The sequence below is a fragment of the Rhamphochromis longiceps genome, linkage group LG1 (genome assembly GCF_057381845.1).
Source record: "Rhamphochromis longiceps isolate RC_006_pf linkage group LG1, R_longiceps_female_GT1.1, whole genome shotgun sequence".
In the NCBI taxonomy this organism is placed as follows: Eukaryota; Metazoa; Chordata; class Actinopteri; order Cichliformes; family Cichlidae; genus Rhamphochromis; species Rhamphochromis longiceps.
The window spans coordinates 22,472,070-22,489,694 of NC_140557.1; the positions used below are offsets into that span (position 1 = coordinate 22,472,070).

At 40.5% G+C, this 17,625-nt stretch overlaps 1 protein-coding gene across 2 annotated transcripts in view; it reads right to left on the minus strand.

Moving 5' to 3' along the window:
• Window positions 1-5,221: 5,221 nt before the first annotated feature.
• The window catches only part of dagla (diacylglycerol lipase, alpha), a 41,197-nt gene continuing 28,793 nt past the window's right edge, over window positions 5,222-17,625 (minus strand). Inside the window, exons 15-21 of one of the 2 annotated variants that reach the window (XM_085402657.1) lie at window positions 16,332-16,400; window positions 16,174-16,246; window positions 15,696-15,904; window positions 15,187-15,313; window positions 11,257-11,423; window positions 10,970-10,987; window positions 5,222-8,073 (exon numbers count right to left, since the gene is read on the minus strand). In XM_085402657.1, coding sequence (XP_085258783.1) covers window positions 6,969-8,073; window positions 10,970-10,987; window positions 11,257-11,423; window positions 15,187-15,313; window positions 15,696-15,904; window positions 16,174-16,246; window positions 16,332-16,400 — 1,768 coding nt within the window. In that variant the 3' untranslated portion in view covers window positions 5,222-6,968. The remainder of the gene's footprint in view (window positions 8,074-10,969; window positions 10,988-11,256; window positions 11,424-15,186; window positions 15,314-15,695; window positions 15,905-16,173; window positions 16,247-16,331; window positions 16,401-17,625) is intronic. The other variant, XM_085402658.1, reaches the window with a different exon arrangement.

The window sequence follows — 17,625 nt, forward strand, 5'->3', positions numbered from 1 at the left end:
TAGCTTAATGTTGAAAAAGGGTATGAGGGGTGGCAGAAGGATAGCAGAAAGAGTGAGAGCGAAGGCTTACAAGATGATAGTGAGACCTGCTGTATGGTTTTTTAGACAGTAACACTGAGAAAAAGACACGAAGTGGAGCTAGCAGTGAGTGACCAGGATGGACACAGTTAGAAATGGGTACAAAGTTAGAGAGACACGACTGAGATGGTTTGGACATGTGCAGTGGAGGGATAATAAATATACCGGGCAATGGATGTTGAATATGGAGCTGCTAGACAGGAGGAAAAGAAGAAGACCACAGAGAGGATTGATAGATGTAGTGAAGGACATACAGATCATTGGTGTGACAGAGGAAGATGAAGGGATAGGGTGAAGGGCAAATTGAAAAAGGAAGGAAAATAAATAAGTAGGCATTGCTTTGTTTGCTCACATATAAGTTTTCATTTGTGTTAACAAAAACTTCCACAGTTAAGTCAGAAAAATAAATGTAATCAAAGTGAAAACTGAAGATGTTTTATTTAAATTGGTTGAAAATATTTTGAAGAATTAGATTTTACAGCTTAAAACAGTCGACTTGCTGTAAGTAGAAGCATTTCCATTGGTAAGCCAACTACTTTTGTCTTTGGCTAATGATGCAAGAACTAGTCATGGTCTTTTTGCCTGTCAGTACAGTTTTTCCCTCTGCCTCATATCCGTACTGATACTCTGAAACACCTCCTCAGTACTGGGTCTATTCCAGTACCCGCAACTGTGGTGAACACTTAAGTGTGTGAGCCTACAGGTAGTGTGTCACAGTCTGGAAAAGTGCCAGAATACTGTATAATAAACCCACACTTCAGCACAAGTGGGTATTGTGGAAATTATCAGAAATGTCTCACACAAGCAGGCACTCTACTACTCACAAATACAGCTAGTGTGTGCATGGGATTTCCTCTTTTCTCTGCTTTTCACTTTAGATTAGGCAATATTCAGACAAATAAGGAACCCACAGTTCACACTGGCCACTTTGTTAGGTACACCTTTTTAATAGCTTGTTAAGGCCAATATCAAATAAATCAATCACATGGCAGATGCTCAGTGCATTTAGACATACAGACATGGTCAAGATGACCAGCTGACGTTAAAACTGAGTATCAGAATGAAGAAGGAGGATGATTTAAGAGATTCTGAACATGGCGTGGTTGTTGGTACCAGATGGACTGGTTTGAGTATTTCAGAAACGCTGGTCTATCACGTCCCCCAACCATCTGTACAGTGTTGTGAGAGAAGTCAGAAATAAAAGAATATATACAGTAATAAGGTGACGATGACTTGTTGATGCTGGAGGTCAAAGAAGAAAGGTCAGACTGCTTTGAGATGATAGGAAGCCAATATTATTTCAAATAACCGCTTGTTGTAACCAAGGTATGCAGAAGAGCATCTCTGAATACTCAACATGTTGAACCTTGAAGCAGACGGGCTTAATCGTAATTTCTGGGGTAGCATTCAGATTGAAATTTGCAGCTGCCCACATGGACAAGTCAAATGGCTTCTGGAGAAAAATATGAGACAAAGATTGAGCTATTTGGCCACAATAACAAAAAGTATGTTTAGAGGAATAAAGATGAGGCTTTCAAATTTAATAGGCAATAACTGCAACAACCTTCATGCATGGTGGTGGTAGTATTATGCTCTGGGGCTGTTTAGCTGAAGTGGTTTCATCACAAAGTTGATGATATGACGAAGGGGGATAATTTCCAAATTCTTCAACTTTCGCTCAAAACAACAGTTAAACATCTGAAACTTGGATACTATTTTATTGTTTCAATGGGGACAATGATCCTAAACATCAACACTACTTTTGGAATAGATAAAGCAGACTAACATTAACCTTCCGGAATGACCTTCCCAAAGCTCCGACCTCAACCCTTTTGAAAATGTGTGGATTACATTTGAAAATCTAACATTAAACCCACAAATTCTGCCATAAAAAGTTTTCAAAGATCCAACCAGAATTAAAGCTGCAAGCAGCGTTATGAGGGCCCTCGCACCCCCGGCGCGTCGAGCCACGGCCAACACCTAAAACCAGCACGTCCGATCTGATGTGACATTGATGGATTTCATGCATTTAACCACCAGCTAACATTTCATCTTATTCAACCAGGATTATAGTCGTCCCACTAGGTGGCGGTGTAACCATTATGTACAAATGGCATAACAAACATATCCGAGCTCGAGTCTAATCATGCCTACGACCTTTGGGAGAGATTGGACATTGTGTTTTCGAGTGACAGCAGATTACTGCTTTTTGGCGAGTGATTGAAACTCCACATGCCGCCATGACCACCCTGTTTCCTTGAACGTAAAAAGCTTCGCAATTTAACATCACAAAGGTCTTTAGATTCCACACACAGGAAACCGCATCAATCTGATGAAATCTCTTGGAGGAGTTCGTCAAAGAACGGTGCCTGAAAAGAGGGGAAAATGTCGCCAAAATTACACATTCATTTTAAAATGGCTGACTTCCTGTTGGATTTGGGATTTTGCTCCAAGAGACTTTTTTGTACATCTTGATCTCTCCTATAAGCTTCCCAGATTTCAGACTCATACATAAAACACAGAGCAGGGGCTGATGATTTTGAAAGTTTGTAGGGGGCGCTGTGGAGCCATTTTGCGCTATTCAAGGAAGGTGATCACATAACAACAAAGCCTTCGTCCCATTGGAGGTGTGGGCCAAATTTCAAGACTTTTTAAACTTTTCAAGCCCCTCAAACGTCACTTCATTGTTCACGGTGAACCACGTTGTCACCAGGGTGCGCCGTTCAGTTTAAAGTCACAATTTTCGCACCGAAGCATCATGAGCAACTGATGGTGATATTCACCGCTTTTGAGGTGGCCACGATGAACCTGTGAAAATCAGTACGACAAAATGAAAGACATGACATTTCCTGTTGCCACTAGGTGGCGCTCTGCGTATTACTGACAATGGGCACGTCAATCTGTTCAGGGCGGGACTGACATCATGCCTGTAAAGTCTGGTACTGATCAGACTGGATTTTATTGAGTTATACTAATTTGTTTCTTCATGGCGTGACATCAAAGTTCGCCATGCCGCTGGGGTCACACCCTTTCGCGAAAAGTCACAGTTTTCACTGTAACCCAAGACCAACTCCTTAAGGCTTTTCTGGAGAAATTTGAGGCTGCAGATGTCACCCATCACAATACTGTACCCCAAAGTGTAAAACATGACATTTCCTGTTGCCACTAGGTGGCGCTGTCCCTGATGTCAAATATGGCAGTTGAAATATGTTCAGGGCTGGAGCCTTATCATATGTGTTCACTTTGGTCCAGATCGGACAATGTATGACAGAATGAGAGGCAATAAGATTTTCATGGCGAGTCATCAAAATTCGCCGTGGTGCCACGGCCTCACCGTATCACGAAAACTCAAAAGCTCCGCAATTTAACATGGCCCAGGTGTGTAGTTTACACTGACCAAAGATGAAGCTTATACAACCAAATCCCAAGGAGGAGTTCGAAAAAGTTCGAGGCATGGAAATGGCAAAATTAGAGCCAAAATGTCACCTTCAGTTCCAAATTGCGGACTTCCTGTTGGGTTTGCGTCAATGGGCCCACAGACTTTTTTGTTCGTCTTGTTCACATGTGTGCCAGATTTTATACATGTAGCTGAAACGATGTGGTCGTAGGGCTGCATTTAACAAGGCATAGGTGGCGCTCTAGAGCCATTTCCCAGTGCTCATATGTAAAACCATTAAAATACAAAATTTTTCACCAGACCTGGCATGTGTGCAAAATTTCATGAGTTTTTGACCATGTTTAGGCCCTCAAAAAGGCCCTTGTTTTGCCTGAATAATAATAATAAGAAACGGAGCAGATACAATAGGGCCTTCGCACTCTCAGTGCTCGGGCCCTAATTATACCACAAGCTTACTGATGGCTATTTTAAAAGCATCTGGTCGAGGTGCAGTTTGCTAAAGGACATTCAACCAAATATTAGTGGGAGTGGATGTACAGTATATATCCTTGGTCTTATCAACACCTCACATCCACTCGACATCATTTGACCCATGACGCCTCTTTAAAGGCTCAGCAGTAGACTCTAATCTGACCTGCTGTACACTCATAATACAATGCACCTACACCTGGGCTTATAATAGCTCAAACAGCTCATCTTTACACAAAATATATCTGGCCTCTCAGCACTTCTAAAACCACTGATCCAGCCTTTACATCAAATCTAAAGGACCCAAATCCAAAATTCATGCGTGAGCAAACAAACACAATCGAAAACTTTATTTTAAAAAATAAAAACAAGCAAATTTAATATATACATTTATGGCTCATTTAAACAGACATATCAGCAGCACATATTGGGGAAAAAAAGGTTAGGACACAAATGGATATTTTTCAGTTTGTAGTTTATTTCATTACAGGCGGGGTAGTGAGGGAGAGGGATTAAATACATTCTCATTGTGGGGCAGGAAAGGACGGGAAGCAAACCAGGTAAACATGGACAAGACATACTTGAATTATTCCTTTAAATAAAGTCCAATTCTTAAATCTGCCAATAGTTTTAATAAATAACTGTCAGATGAAATCTTTTTATATATATATATATATATATATATATATATATATATATATATATATATATATATATATATATATATATATATATATATATATATGTCAATACTGATATCTTTTTAATATAGTAATTATCTCCTTATTGTTATATAGTTGTTTTCTACATGACTCTATTGGAATTCATCTTTTTTTTTAGACATCTGTATAAATAATTACACATAGAAGATGGTGCTATACACATCATGGTGGAAAATATTGGTGCTTTCTTTCAGCAGTGTTTAGTGCATGACCAGCTGCAAGCAAAGCTACTGAATGTAGGAAATTGTTGGCCCAACCTTAGTGTGTCTACTGGGACTGGCAGCATGATTTCAGTAGTGTCAGACTGTAAACTGGCTGGCTGGTCTGCTGTGAGTAACCACAGCAAATCTTATTCCAATTGGAGAGACTGTGCAGATCACTATGGTGACTCCAGGCTTGATGGTGGCGCTCCACCAAAGGTCACTCACTGTGAGAAAGCTGTCACTCTGCAGCATGTCTCACCACCATGACACATTTGCAAAAACAAAAAGCATATTGTTACCAGTGGCATGGCAGAATGTCAAATTTTTTTCTCCACTCAAGACGGGGGGGGGGGGGGGAACCCTGAAATGTTTAACTCCTTACATCTGGGAAAGTCGAAAAAGTTCTCCGTACTTTCCTTAAAAACTGAGATAAAAACCACTGACGTCAAACCAATCTGTTGCAAGAGCAATAAGGATAATAATACCAGCAAATATAGCAATAAAGTGATAACAACATTAAGTGTAATAATTCAAATCGTGACCCATCGGTTACACCCAGAGTGATATGGAAGATACTGTGCTGCACACAGCAGTTAGAGTCGGCAAATGCAATGTTCGAGTACACTTATTCATTCAGTCCAACCTCAAGCATGTTTGAGATGAACCGTATTAAAGGGAAGCAAACGCCTTGATGTCCAAAATGACAAAGCACCTTCAGAACAAGAGAAATCTATCCCGAGAGAGCTGTAGGATATATAATTTGGTCCTGTCTGATGACCTTGGCGACTATTGAGCCTCTCAAAAGTTTGAGTTTACATATGATGGTAATTTCTGGACACATTTAGAGCTTCTTTACTGTGGCTTAAGGACAAGACACGTTCTATACCAGCCATGCTACTCTGGAATGCATGCAGACTGACCTGTTTCTAAGAGCTCTCCAAGAAGAACTGTACAGTAATTATTATGAAACTAGGACAACTATTAGCAAGTTTGATATTCCTATAAACTCCGGTGTACAGAGGCTGTGTTTTGGAAAAGAAAGCCATGGCAGTGTTTTAAGGTCAGGATGACATCTTTTCTGGAGTTGCTGTGTAACAGTCTATGTGGGTAATCAACAGGATGGCTAGGGAAGGAGATAATGAACTTAGCTTGTTTTTAAATAAAGCAATATCCATATACATATACAAAATTACATCCCATAAATACATTTGGCAAGACGATGTATTAAATGTTTTTTTTTGGCAAGAGGGGTAAATTGAGCAATGATGTGCGCAAGTAATCAAATGTCAGTCTAAGGTGGTTTTAATGATGATTTCTCTTGAAGAATAAATAAATTACAAAAAAAATTATCATCATGCATTATAAAGAGTAACCAAAAGACTCAAAAACATCCATAGGCATCTGAAATAACTTTGTCACAATCACTAAATGTTTAAGACACATGGATTCTCACCAATGTAACACACTTACTCTCTTTCTCAAAGTCAATTCTTTGTAGACCTGAGGAACATTTCTTGAAATCTTATCACTTCTATTTATTAACAAAATGTCCATCTTCACATTTCTGATTTAAAGAAATCAAACAAAAATAAAAGCTGGACAAATTTCCGGAGCTGCTGAGTGTGCAGGAAGTCGTCCAGTACATCAACCCAGATGATGTGCCTATGCTAACCTCTTCTACAGTGTTAATTTTTGAATCCCTGCTCAGTTAAATATTCTCCCTTTGATTTGGTTACTTCAGGGAATTGATGTAATGTGGACGCATTCCCATGTGGGTGAGACAACATTTTCAAATGGCATTGTGAAGCTACAGTTATTTATATATTCACCCAAAAGCAGCACAGCCCCCTGGCATGCAGAGAGAGGTATCCTTTTTTTTTCTTAGTCATTGCAATAGTGTGAAAATGCTATAAACAGAGTTCAAAGGGGTACACCTGAAGAATGGGAATATCGTGTGAGTTGGTCAGTCAAATTCTGTCACTGGATCTCAGATGAGTAACTGCATTCCATCGCATGCATGTACTGTGATATGTTTTAAAATCTGAAATTGACTGCACCTCTCAATCAGAGCAAAGGGCATTGGAGACTTCAGAGCGCACTCTACACCATAGACGATAGTGTGTTCTCTTCAGGGCAGTGGCAAGGGGGTGATGTTCGTAGGGAGTGTATGGCTGACGGGGCACCCTCGCTAGGAGAAAGGTCGTTGAGTTCCTCAGATGAAGAGAGAGGGAAGGAGGGTGACAAAGATATGCCCGAAGAGGGGTCAGCGGATCCAGCAAAAGTGCGCGGGGGCTTAGGAACTAGATTAGGCTCCACTGTTGCCCTGGCCAGAAGTTGTTTGTCATCCAACCGCTGCTCATCTCCAAGACACTCACCCTGCCCAAAGGAGCCCCGGCCTGATTCTGACTCCCCATCAGAAAGGTCCAGAGTTGGTGAGCTGCTGCCATCCAGTCTGAAAAGAGAGTCTAAGTATTGGGCAAACTCCAGCACTGCCTGGCTGGGGTTTCCATTGGATAGATGGGGTGGAGGTGTAGAAACCGCTGGTCTAGTCTCTGCACTTAACTGTTTCTCTGCCGTTTCCAGCTCCCAGTCTTCCTTTTCTCTATCCATTGGTCTAGTACCAATATGTGGACTTAGGGGAGCAACAGGTGTGCTCCCTGGGCTGTAGACACCAGGCATTTGTTGGTGATCCTCATCAGGAAGCATTTTCAAGTTGGCGTTAGTCTCAGTTTTGTAAGACTTAGCCAAGACACTCTGGTTTAGAAGAGCTGGGGAATGGAGTCCACTGTAGCGAGGTGTGGCAGGGGACAGCCTCATAGGATAATCTGGGGTTGATCTGGATTCCAGTGGGGTAAAGAAGGGCCCAACCTCACCCAGATGCTCTGTTGTTGCTTGGCAGAGGACATCTGCAGATAGTAGCTCAGTGCGAGAGCTCAGAGATGGGTTCTCCTCTGGGATTGGGGCATCCAAAGGGAACGGGAGGCTACCCAGCATTGGTGAACCCCTTAATGCAGCAGAGGACCGTCGGGAATCCAGACTATACAGGGACTCTGCATCTGAGAGACTCTCCATGACAGCTAAGGGTGCTTTGCGGTCCCTCAGCTCCACTGCCAAACGTTCTCGTGCTCCACGCAGTACTACAGGCACTGGAGGAGGGGGGCACTCAGAGAAACCATCCAGAGATATTTCAGACTGGGCACACGAGCTAGAGGAGAGGAGAAGAGTGGGTTGGAACATAATGAAAGGGAAAAGAGAGGTGAGGGGATTCAAAACACAAGACAGGCATGAAAACGAGTCAAAATAACTCACGGAAGGTTAAAGAAAAAGGATAGAAATGAAAAGTGTTAGTACTGAAACTACAGGTATCTAGAGTCTACAGAGCAGGTGAACATTGCAAAATACTACATACAGGAGTGCAGAATTATTAGGCAAGTTGTATTTTTGAGGAATAATTTTATTATTGAACAACAACCATGTTCTCAATGAACCCAAAAAACTCATTAATAGCAAAGCTGAATGTTTTTGGAAGTAGTTTTTAGTTTGTTTTTAGTTTTAGCTATTTTAGGGGGATATCTGTGTGTGCAGGTGACTATTACTGTGCATAATTATTAGGCAACTTAACAAAAAACAAATATATACCCATTTCAATTATTTATTTTTACCAGTGAAACCAATATAACATCTCCACATTCACAAATATACATTTCTGACATTCAAAAACAAAACAAAAACAAATCAGCGACCAATATAGCCACCTTTCTTTGCAAGGACACTCAAGAGCCTGCCATCCATGGATTCTGTCAGTGTTTTGATCTGTTCACCATCAACATTGCGTGCAGCAGCAACCACAGCCTCCCAGACACTGTTCAGAGAGGTGTACTGTTTTCCCTCCTTGTAAATCTCACATTTGATGATGGACCACAGGTTCTCAATGGGGTTCAGATCAGGTGAACAAGGAGGCCATGTCATTAGTTTTTCTTCTTTTATACCCTTTCTTGCCAGCCACGCTGTGGAGTACTTGGACGCGTGTGATGGAGCATTGTCCTGCATGAACATCATGTTTTTCTTGAAGGATGCAGACTTCTTCCTGTACCACTGCTTGAAGAAGGTGTCTTCCAGAAACTGGCAGTAGGACTGGGAGTTGAGCTTGACTCCATCCTCAACCCGAAAAGGCCCCACAAGCTCATCTTTGATGATACCAGCCCAAACCAGTACTCCACCTCCACCTTGCTGGCGTCTGAGTCGGACTGGAGCTCTCTGCCCTTTACCAATCCAGCCACGGGCCCATCCATCTGGCCCATCAAGACTCACTCTCATTTCATCAGTCCATAAAACCTTAGAAAAATCAGTCTTGAGATATTTCTTGGCCCAGTCTTGACGTTTCAGCTTGTGTGTCTTGTTCAGTGGTGGTCGTCTTTCAGCCTCTCTTACCTTGGCCATGTCTCTGAGTATTGCACACCTTGTGCTTTTGGGCACTCCAGTGATGTTGCAGCTCTGAAATATGGCCAAACTGGTGGCAAGTGGCATCTTGGCAGCTGCACGCTTGACTTTTCTCAGTTCATGGGCAGTTATTTGGCGCCTTGGTTTTTCCACACGCTTCTTGCGACCCTGTTGACTATTTTGAATGAAACGCTTGATTGTTCGATGATCACGCTTCAGAAGCTTTGCAATTTTGAGACTGCTGCATCCCTCTGCAAGATATCTCACTATTTTTGACTTTTCTGAGCCTGTCAAGTCCTTCTTTTGACCCATTTTGCCAAAGGAAAAGAAGTTGCCTAATAATTATGCACACCTGATATAGGGTGTTGATGTCATTAGACCACACCCCTTCTCATTACAGCGATGCACATCACCTAATATGCTTAATTGGTAGTAGGCTTTCGAGCCTATACAGCTTGGAGTAGGACAACATGCATGAAGAGGATGATGTGGACAAAATACTCATTTGCCTAATAATTCTGCACTCCCTGTAGATGGAGGAAAGATTAAAAAAAAAAAAAAAAACAAGAGGAAAGAGACTGGAAGGGCAAGAGTGTATCCAAGTGCATGTGCTCTTGTATTGGCTTATAATACAGGAGAGGTAAAGTACAAGGTGGGATCAAAAGGTTCTGTGAGTCTGTCCACAAAAACAAAAAAAAGAACCCCAACCTTTCACTTAAGAATCGTTTAATAAACCCTCAAGATCAACTTCCTGTGTACCTTTGGACTGCTGCTCACTCTTTTAAAGTCCCATCGTGACTGCTTGCGTGTACACTTGTGCAGATGGTAGAAAACATCATCCAGCCTTCATATTACATGTCTACTGCTGTTGAGAGCTGGTTCTCAGGGTAAAGCTCAAGCAGCACTCTTCAGTGGACGATTCCAGCCAGTAGCCAAGCTCTCTGTCCTGGTCGTTGTGTCCCTGGGCAAGACACTTTACCCTACTTGCCTACTGGTGTTGGCCAGAGGGGCCGATGGCGCGATATGGCAGCCTCACTTCTGTCAGTCTGCCCCAGGGCAGCTGTGGCTACAACTGTAGCTTGCGTCCACCAGTGTATGAATGTGAGAGTGAATGAATAGTGGTATTGTAAAGCGCTTTGGGTGCCTTGAAAAGCGCTATATAAATCCAATCCATTATTATTATTATCCCTTCATGGGGTCGTTCACAGTGAATGCACCTGCTACTAACAGACTGTCAAAGTTCTACTATAATGTCCCGAGGTAACAGAGGGAGACATTTAGTGCATATAACTTGAACTAGGCGTCCTCTTTCATGGCACAGCAGAGGGACACGACGAGAAAACAGGCATATACAAATGGTCTGAATAGTGTCCAAAGGTCCACATAGAGACCGCCTTAAAAAGGAAATTGGTCTAACTTAAATCTGGTACGGTTTTTCATTTCTGTGGACAGAGTCATAAAACTTTGTGATAGTACCTTCGTAATTTAACCATTTGTACCAGGAGTTCACACTGACTTTGGACAGGGGCTAAACCAGAGAGGGCGAGGTGGGAACTGAATACTACCATACGTTGCAACGGCTCTGTGTTCAGACAGCGTGCATGCGTGCATGAGAGAAGGGAATACATTATGCAAAATTAGTATTGGCATGCTTTGCTTACCGTAACAATGTTTTTTGTCTTTTTTTTTTTTTTTTTTTTTTTTAAACATACAGAACAAACAAAAATAATTTTGAGAAAATAAAGTAGTAGTTAGTAGCAGTTGTATTTTTTTTAGTACTGGTTATATAGCTACATTACAAGGCATCATTTCCCAGTGATTTCTCTTATACTTAGAGATTTGCTACTATTACATACTAGGCAAGAGTGAAAGCTGAATATGAAGATGAAACTATTTTACATAGCCTTTCAGGCTTAAACATGCCCACAGTGGTGCCTGATGTACTAACCGAACACTGCTGTTCCTGCGGTGGTGGGTTGTAGGCGTTGGCTGCTGAGAGGTTGTTGATGTATCGACGAACAAGGTCTCTGGGTTTAAGTCCACTTCTGTGGGGCTCACCATGATCTTGGCTGCTGACAGCAAAGCAGTTTTCCCTTTGTTGTAGTTCTCCAGCACCTGTCACAAGCACAGGAGTATAAACAGATACATGACTTGACTGATAGAGGGACGACCCGTTTCAAAATAAACAGGACAACTTCATAAAAATATATAACTGGAAAAAGTTAATCTGACTAATCATGTTTTATATGTGAAATGTTTCTAAACTGGCCTATGCTAGCAGACAGCCAATGATTTTGTAGTTTTTAAAACCCTTTCTACTGTTTTTCCTTTATTCATTTTCTAGATTCAAACAGAGATGCTGAGGTGTTTTCTTCCTCTTCGTCAGCAAAACATGAGAAAAAAAATTCCCAAAGAACCAAAAGATTCAAATATCGAATGCCAGTTATGCACTTGGATCAACTTCAGTAAGATTATAATGGTTTCAAAAATATTATGTGGGTCACCACTACAACTATATTTATAAGCGCACAAGTGCTTGTAGTATAGTGTTAAAAAGCAGCGTAGTTCAGTTACATATAAGTGCAATCTGAAGGTGAGCTGACACCTACTCCAGCTGACATTAAACACCCACAACAGAGTCATGATGCCTGAGCAAGAACTATGCAAGACCTGCATTACCACTACAGGGAATAACAAACCATACGAGTGTCTTATCCATCTTGGAAACACGTTCAACACAAAGTTTGTCCAACAAAATACAAACCGTGTTATGTTTGCTGACATAAATGAGAACAGAACAAAAAAAAAAAAAAAAAAACCCAAACAAACCCCAAAACATTAATGGCAAGCCACACATCAGCACGCAATTGTTTGGTTAACTTTAATGACTCAAAAGACAACATATTGTGGTATAAAAACAGGTGGAAATATGAGAGGACATGAACACACACAAAAAATACACGTGACAATGGAATGAGGTGATTAAAAGAGAAAATAACACAAAAAGACAAAAGCTAATATATTTATTATGGTTATATTGTCATCCATAACCAATTTGCACAAATGTAAACAATGTGTTACATGGTTGAGTTTAAAGACACATGAGAACATGCTTCTGCAAGTAATAAACCACATGAGATAACTGGCACCAACAACAGCAAACATATCTATGACTGTAGACACAACAACTACAAATGATGACAAAATACATCAAATTTATACTTGGACGGTTTTTTGCATTGCCTATCCCAACAGTATTAGTGTATAGAATTAATAAAAGCACACTGACATATGAAGTGTACAGTGAAGGATATAAAATTGTGTAAACTACAAATTTATTTTGAATAGTAAACCCACTCTCTTACATGCCAGTAATAAGAAAACCAAAATCTTTTTCTAGGGGATTATGTTCTGAATGTGTGCTTTCAAAGAGCAAAAATAAAAAGGGAAACACATCCACAGAGAAGAGCTGCAGCTACTGAAAAACCCAGGCAGGAAGGAAGAAAGAGCAGTTAATGTGGAAGAAATTAGGTTACCATAGAAACTTTGTGACTACAAAGAAAACTTGTTACGTTGAGGACCAGGATTAGAAAGTTTGTGCCAAAGCACTTGACCACAGGCACTGCAGCTGAGAGAGGAATGGAAAAAAGAACAAGGGTTGGTTTGTGGAAAGCTGGATGATGATTAACAAGAAAAGGAGTCCAGGTGAGTTTGGACTCATCGTTTCTGACTCCATGGTTTAAAGCCATCGCATGCTCCTGTACCATTGTATACATCATTAACCAGTGATGTATTAATGGAAATGGTTATTGATAACATTTTACCACATCGCCTTGTGGATGCGCATTTCTTTACCCTCTAAAACTTGATGTGCCAGCTATTCAGCTGAGTTTCAATGTCACACTTAATACTTTTGGAGAAACACCTTTTAAAGGCAACCAGTAAATTGCTTGGACTTGTTGGATCCAGCAAGCTGACAGAATAAAAATGCCAGTTGCTGGTTAAAAAGGATTCTTTACATACTGGTCATTATGGTTGCTCTAAAATCAGTTTTAAAAAAAATAAAAAATAGCAGCTTTACTATGACTTTTGGCTCTAGCCTTTGTCCTAAGACTGGCCAACATCTGAGTTTTGCACATAATGCAGAAATGTTTCCAACACTGAATGCAACAAGCAAAAGTTGAATTCAGTCTTACGATTAGCATCTCCTTAGAATATGTAGACTAGTAATGTACATAGTAATAGAATTTGTCAGCGTCTAAATGTGATCAAGTTTAGACAACAGATTCAAAAAGATTGTTTGGCACTTTTATCTCGGGAGGAGAGTTTTCTATCTGAGGACTGTTAGACTCGTTAGATCGGATTTCCTCTTGACGGTGGTGAGAGACGCGTGGTTCTGACTGAGGTTGTGGTAAAACGCATGAATCATCTTCAGCTGGAAGAACTCCTGACTGGGTGTTGGAAGGGACAGACACCATGCATGGCTGAGACACAGAGTTAAAGTCTGACAGAGGAGGTGGAAGAACAGACTCAGCATCTGGAACTGAAGAAGAAGAAGTGACAGCGAGTGGTGTAGAGACAGTTTCAGTCTCTGCAAGGGAGCCAGTGCAAGACAGGTCTTTGTGGTTGGCAGATGAAGAGTTGGAGGGAGGAGGACTAGCGTTTAGTTTTGTTTGGGAGACTATTAAATCAGTGGTACTGGATGTAGGTTGACTGATTCCCAGTTCCTCTGCTTCCAAGTTTGCCTGCTCAGACAGGAGACAAAATGGTTCCAGTACCTGCAGAAACACCAAATATATCACACCACTATATCCTCTACACGCACACACTTCACAAATACACACATACTTAACTTTAAACATTCATCTAGAGAGACAAACACAAAGGCAAAACCAAGCTGAAAAACACCATATACAGACGGGAAAAACACCACACAACGTGAAGTCCTCAGCCACAACAAGTGCAATCCCCCAAAATCAGTCCATCACATGCAAACATTCACATTAATACCCTGTTATCAAAACAGATGTTCAACGTCCATGACGAACAGGCTCAAAAAGACCAAAGAAAGACCGTGAAACCAGCCACGAGTGAACAATTCCCATGCTTTGAGACAGGAGCAATGTGGAGAAAAACAAAAAGGTGTGGTGAGTTGTAGGTTAATGACATGCATAAAGTAACAACGGAGTCGCATTAAAATTTTTGAAATGCTTCAAAACTAATTCTTAACTCCATTTAAATTAAAACTTGGTGATCCTAAGACCTTTACCTTTGAAATTGCACATTTTTTTTGCATGGTGCAACTACAGGAACTAAATGACAATAACCAACATATGATAATTTCTAGTTCAAGTCCCCAATGTTATTGAAAGCCACAAGATGGGTAGATTTAAAGGATAAGGAAATCTTCAATTTTCAATTAAGTTCTCTCTAGATGTCATCACTCTTCACAGGGTTTATTAGTAACAATACCTGCAAATGTCTGTAGAAAAACATATTTAAATATTTTTATGGGCATGTTTCCAGATAAATTTCATACAGTTAAGCTCTCAATTTACTAAAATGCTTTGAGTGAATTTTTAATTAAGATTGCCCTCGTCTCCAGAATAAAATGATAAACTAAAAGTAAAACATAAAATTGCTACTGGCCTCTATTTTTAATAAAACAACCTGTAATAAGTATTCCACCCTTTATTAAGACCCACATCTCTTTTGTTTATTTTCTTTCATTGTTAGAGCCAATCCCCACGTAAGCATCACCCGTGTAATCCGTTACCCAGTGTTGGAAATCAAGAACAAAATTAAAAAGCCGTTTTTGCACAATTTCAAATACACCCCCTCTCGAAATAATGCATGCATGCAGATTTAAAAAACAGACCTTGTTGAGACCCTCCATCACCATGTGGGGCATGTGCTCATTAAGCATGGCAGGTGATATGATGACCTCATTGAAAGCTTTGTTGTCCCCCAACAATGCTGAATAGGTTGGCTCTTCCTGACCACAGCTAAAAGGGAGAGGGAGAAAGAGAGAAAATCTATCAGTCATAATGAGAAATAGTAAACACACAGGTTGACTTAATATATTTTCCTCACAATACAGAACATGGGGGGCACTGTATAACACCACTAAGTGGAATATTTTTGTATCAAGTCAAAAAACTCATATGTTGGGGTAAAAGATTAAAAAGCAAAAGGACTCCAAGACGAACAAGGCAAGTCAGTTTGTTGTCATAGCACCTTTAAACACCAAGTGCCTTAAAAAGTACTGCAGTATGAAGAAAAATATATAAGGATGAACTTTCTGTTTTACCTTTAGACACGGTAATACAGAAAAAGAAAACGCATGTTTGCATTTAATTGCAGCAGCTTTCAAACCAGTTTTCTTACCATATCTCTGGAGGATGGTTGTGTACCACGTGGATGATCCTGCCAGGTGGGTAGAGGGGTGTGGAGGCTGACAAGGCAATGCTGAGGTCACTGGGGTGTAGCCACAAGCGACTGCTTGGAGGTGCTGCAGGCTGAGACTGAGGATCATCATCCTCTAGTGGAAGCTCTGATTTTGGGATGCATTTAGTGCCTCCCGCAATGATCCTCCACTGTAAGAATTTTTTATTTTATTTTTTTAAGTATGCATTTCTATATTTGTATGCATTCCTTCATGACAAAACTTTCAGGAATAAAAAATGAGAAATTCTACAGGTTTTATAATGCTGAATTTAATAGATTAAAAAACAGCAACGATCAGCCTTCTCTCATTAGTGCATGCTTTTTGTGAAACAATCATTTGTTTTATGTTCCAGATGATTTCATACAGCAAATGCTCTACAAGTCTGTAATCTTCTATAACATCAAGAAGTTAAGTCACCTTTGGCTTGTTACTCTTTTGTAAAACTTCCAGAAGGTGGCGTCGGAAACCCTCTAGTTGTGACAGGCCAAGCCTATGACAGAGCAGAAGGCTACTGTGGGTAATACTGCAGAAGGGTGAAAGTAACATGAGTATACTGATGTAGTAAAAGAGGATACCTTGGCACCAGGTCTTTTCCCAAAACTACAGATGACACAAACTCTTTGGAGTACTCCATGGCATCCTCACTGGGTGCATAAAAGGACAAAAAAAAAAAAAAAGAAGTAGTTAAATTACGGAGTACTGGATACACAGAGGGAAAATAATGGCACATAGTCTGCACGCTACATATTTACAGGATGCACTCTGTTTTACCATAATAAAAATGCCCTGGTTGATAGAATACTGCAAATCATGGGGAGAAGATTTTAAGAAAATTAGAGACCATCTCGTGATGGGTTCACACCAGCTGCAACACCAGTGTGTTCTCAGACCTGCGTCGTCTTTCTGCCTTTACAGAATTCTGACGATACACACACTCCCTTGAGAGTGATGTCACCTGCCAAAGTCCTCAAAGCCACCTTTGTGGTGCTTACACTGCAGTTCATGTCCCCAGGAGCACATGACGTCATGAAGACGGAGAGAAAAACAGGAACACTCTGGAGGTTAAAAAGTCTACTGGTGATGCAGCTGGTAAACAAGAACTACACGTCTTCAGAAGAAGCGCCCTTCCTGTTTGCCCATCTCTCCCTTAATATGTAAACCCGTGGATTTAACATGAACTGCACTTCTACAATTGATTTGCATGTGAACAGGTTACCGAAAAGAAGATGATGAAGGAGGCCTACTTTTGGAAATGCACAAAGGGTTTACTATGAATGAGCTGAATCCATGAAAAAACAAAAACAGCAACTCAAAGCTTTGACAATGTCGGCAGTTACTCTTAAATAGTGATGTGATAGCCTATAGCATGTGACTGAACAGCGCAATGTAAAGTTTTAATACAAAACCCCTTTTGAGTTTAAGGTTTAATGACTGGAAAATGGTTGCAAGTCTGATGAATTGAAAGTGCAGCTGTGCCACTGTGGAGTGTGCACTCATTATGTGGCATACACCATATGTGCTGGAAAGCCTATGTTTATGCCACATTGGGGGAATGCAATAGCTAATTAGAGGCATTCATTTAGCATTCAGTGATGTAATTAATACTAAGAAAATTAAGTTTTGATGCAAGAGTTCATTGCAAGAATAACCAGATCATTCAGCTAAAAAGGATGTTCTCTGTTCATATAAATCCTGCAAGATCAACTAGAGATACCATCCAGATAAAGTTTACTGTATTATTTGTAGAAACAATACACGTTTATCATATTATTAACTTATATAGATGAGGAAAAAAGAGCATTTCCCAGGAGCTTTTTTAAACACAGCTTTTCCAACCATCCTTGTTTTCCTATGCATGCTCACATTACT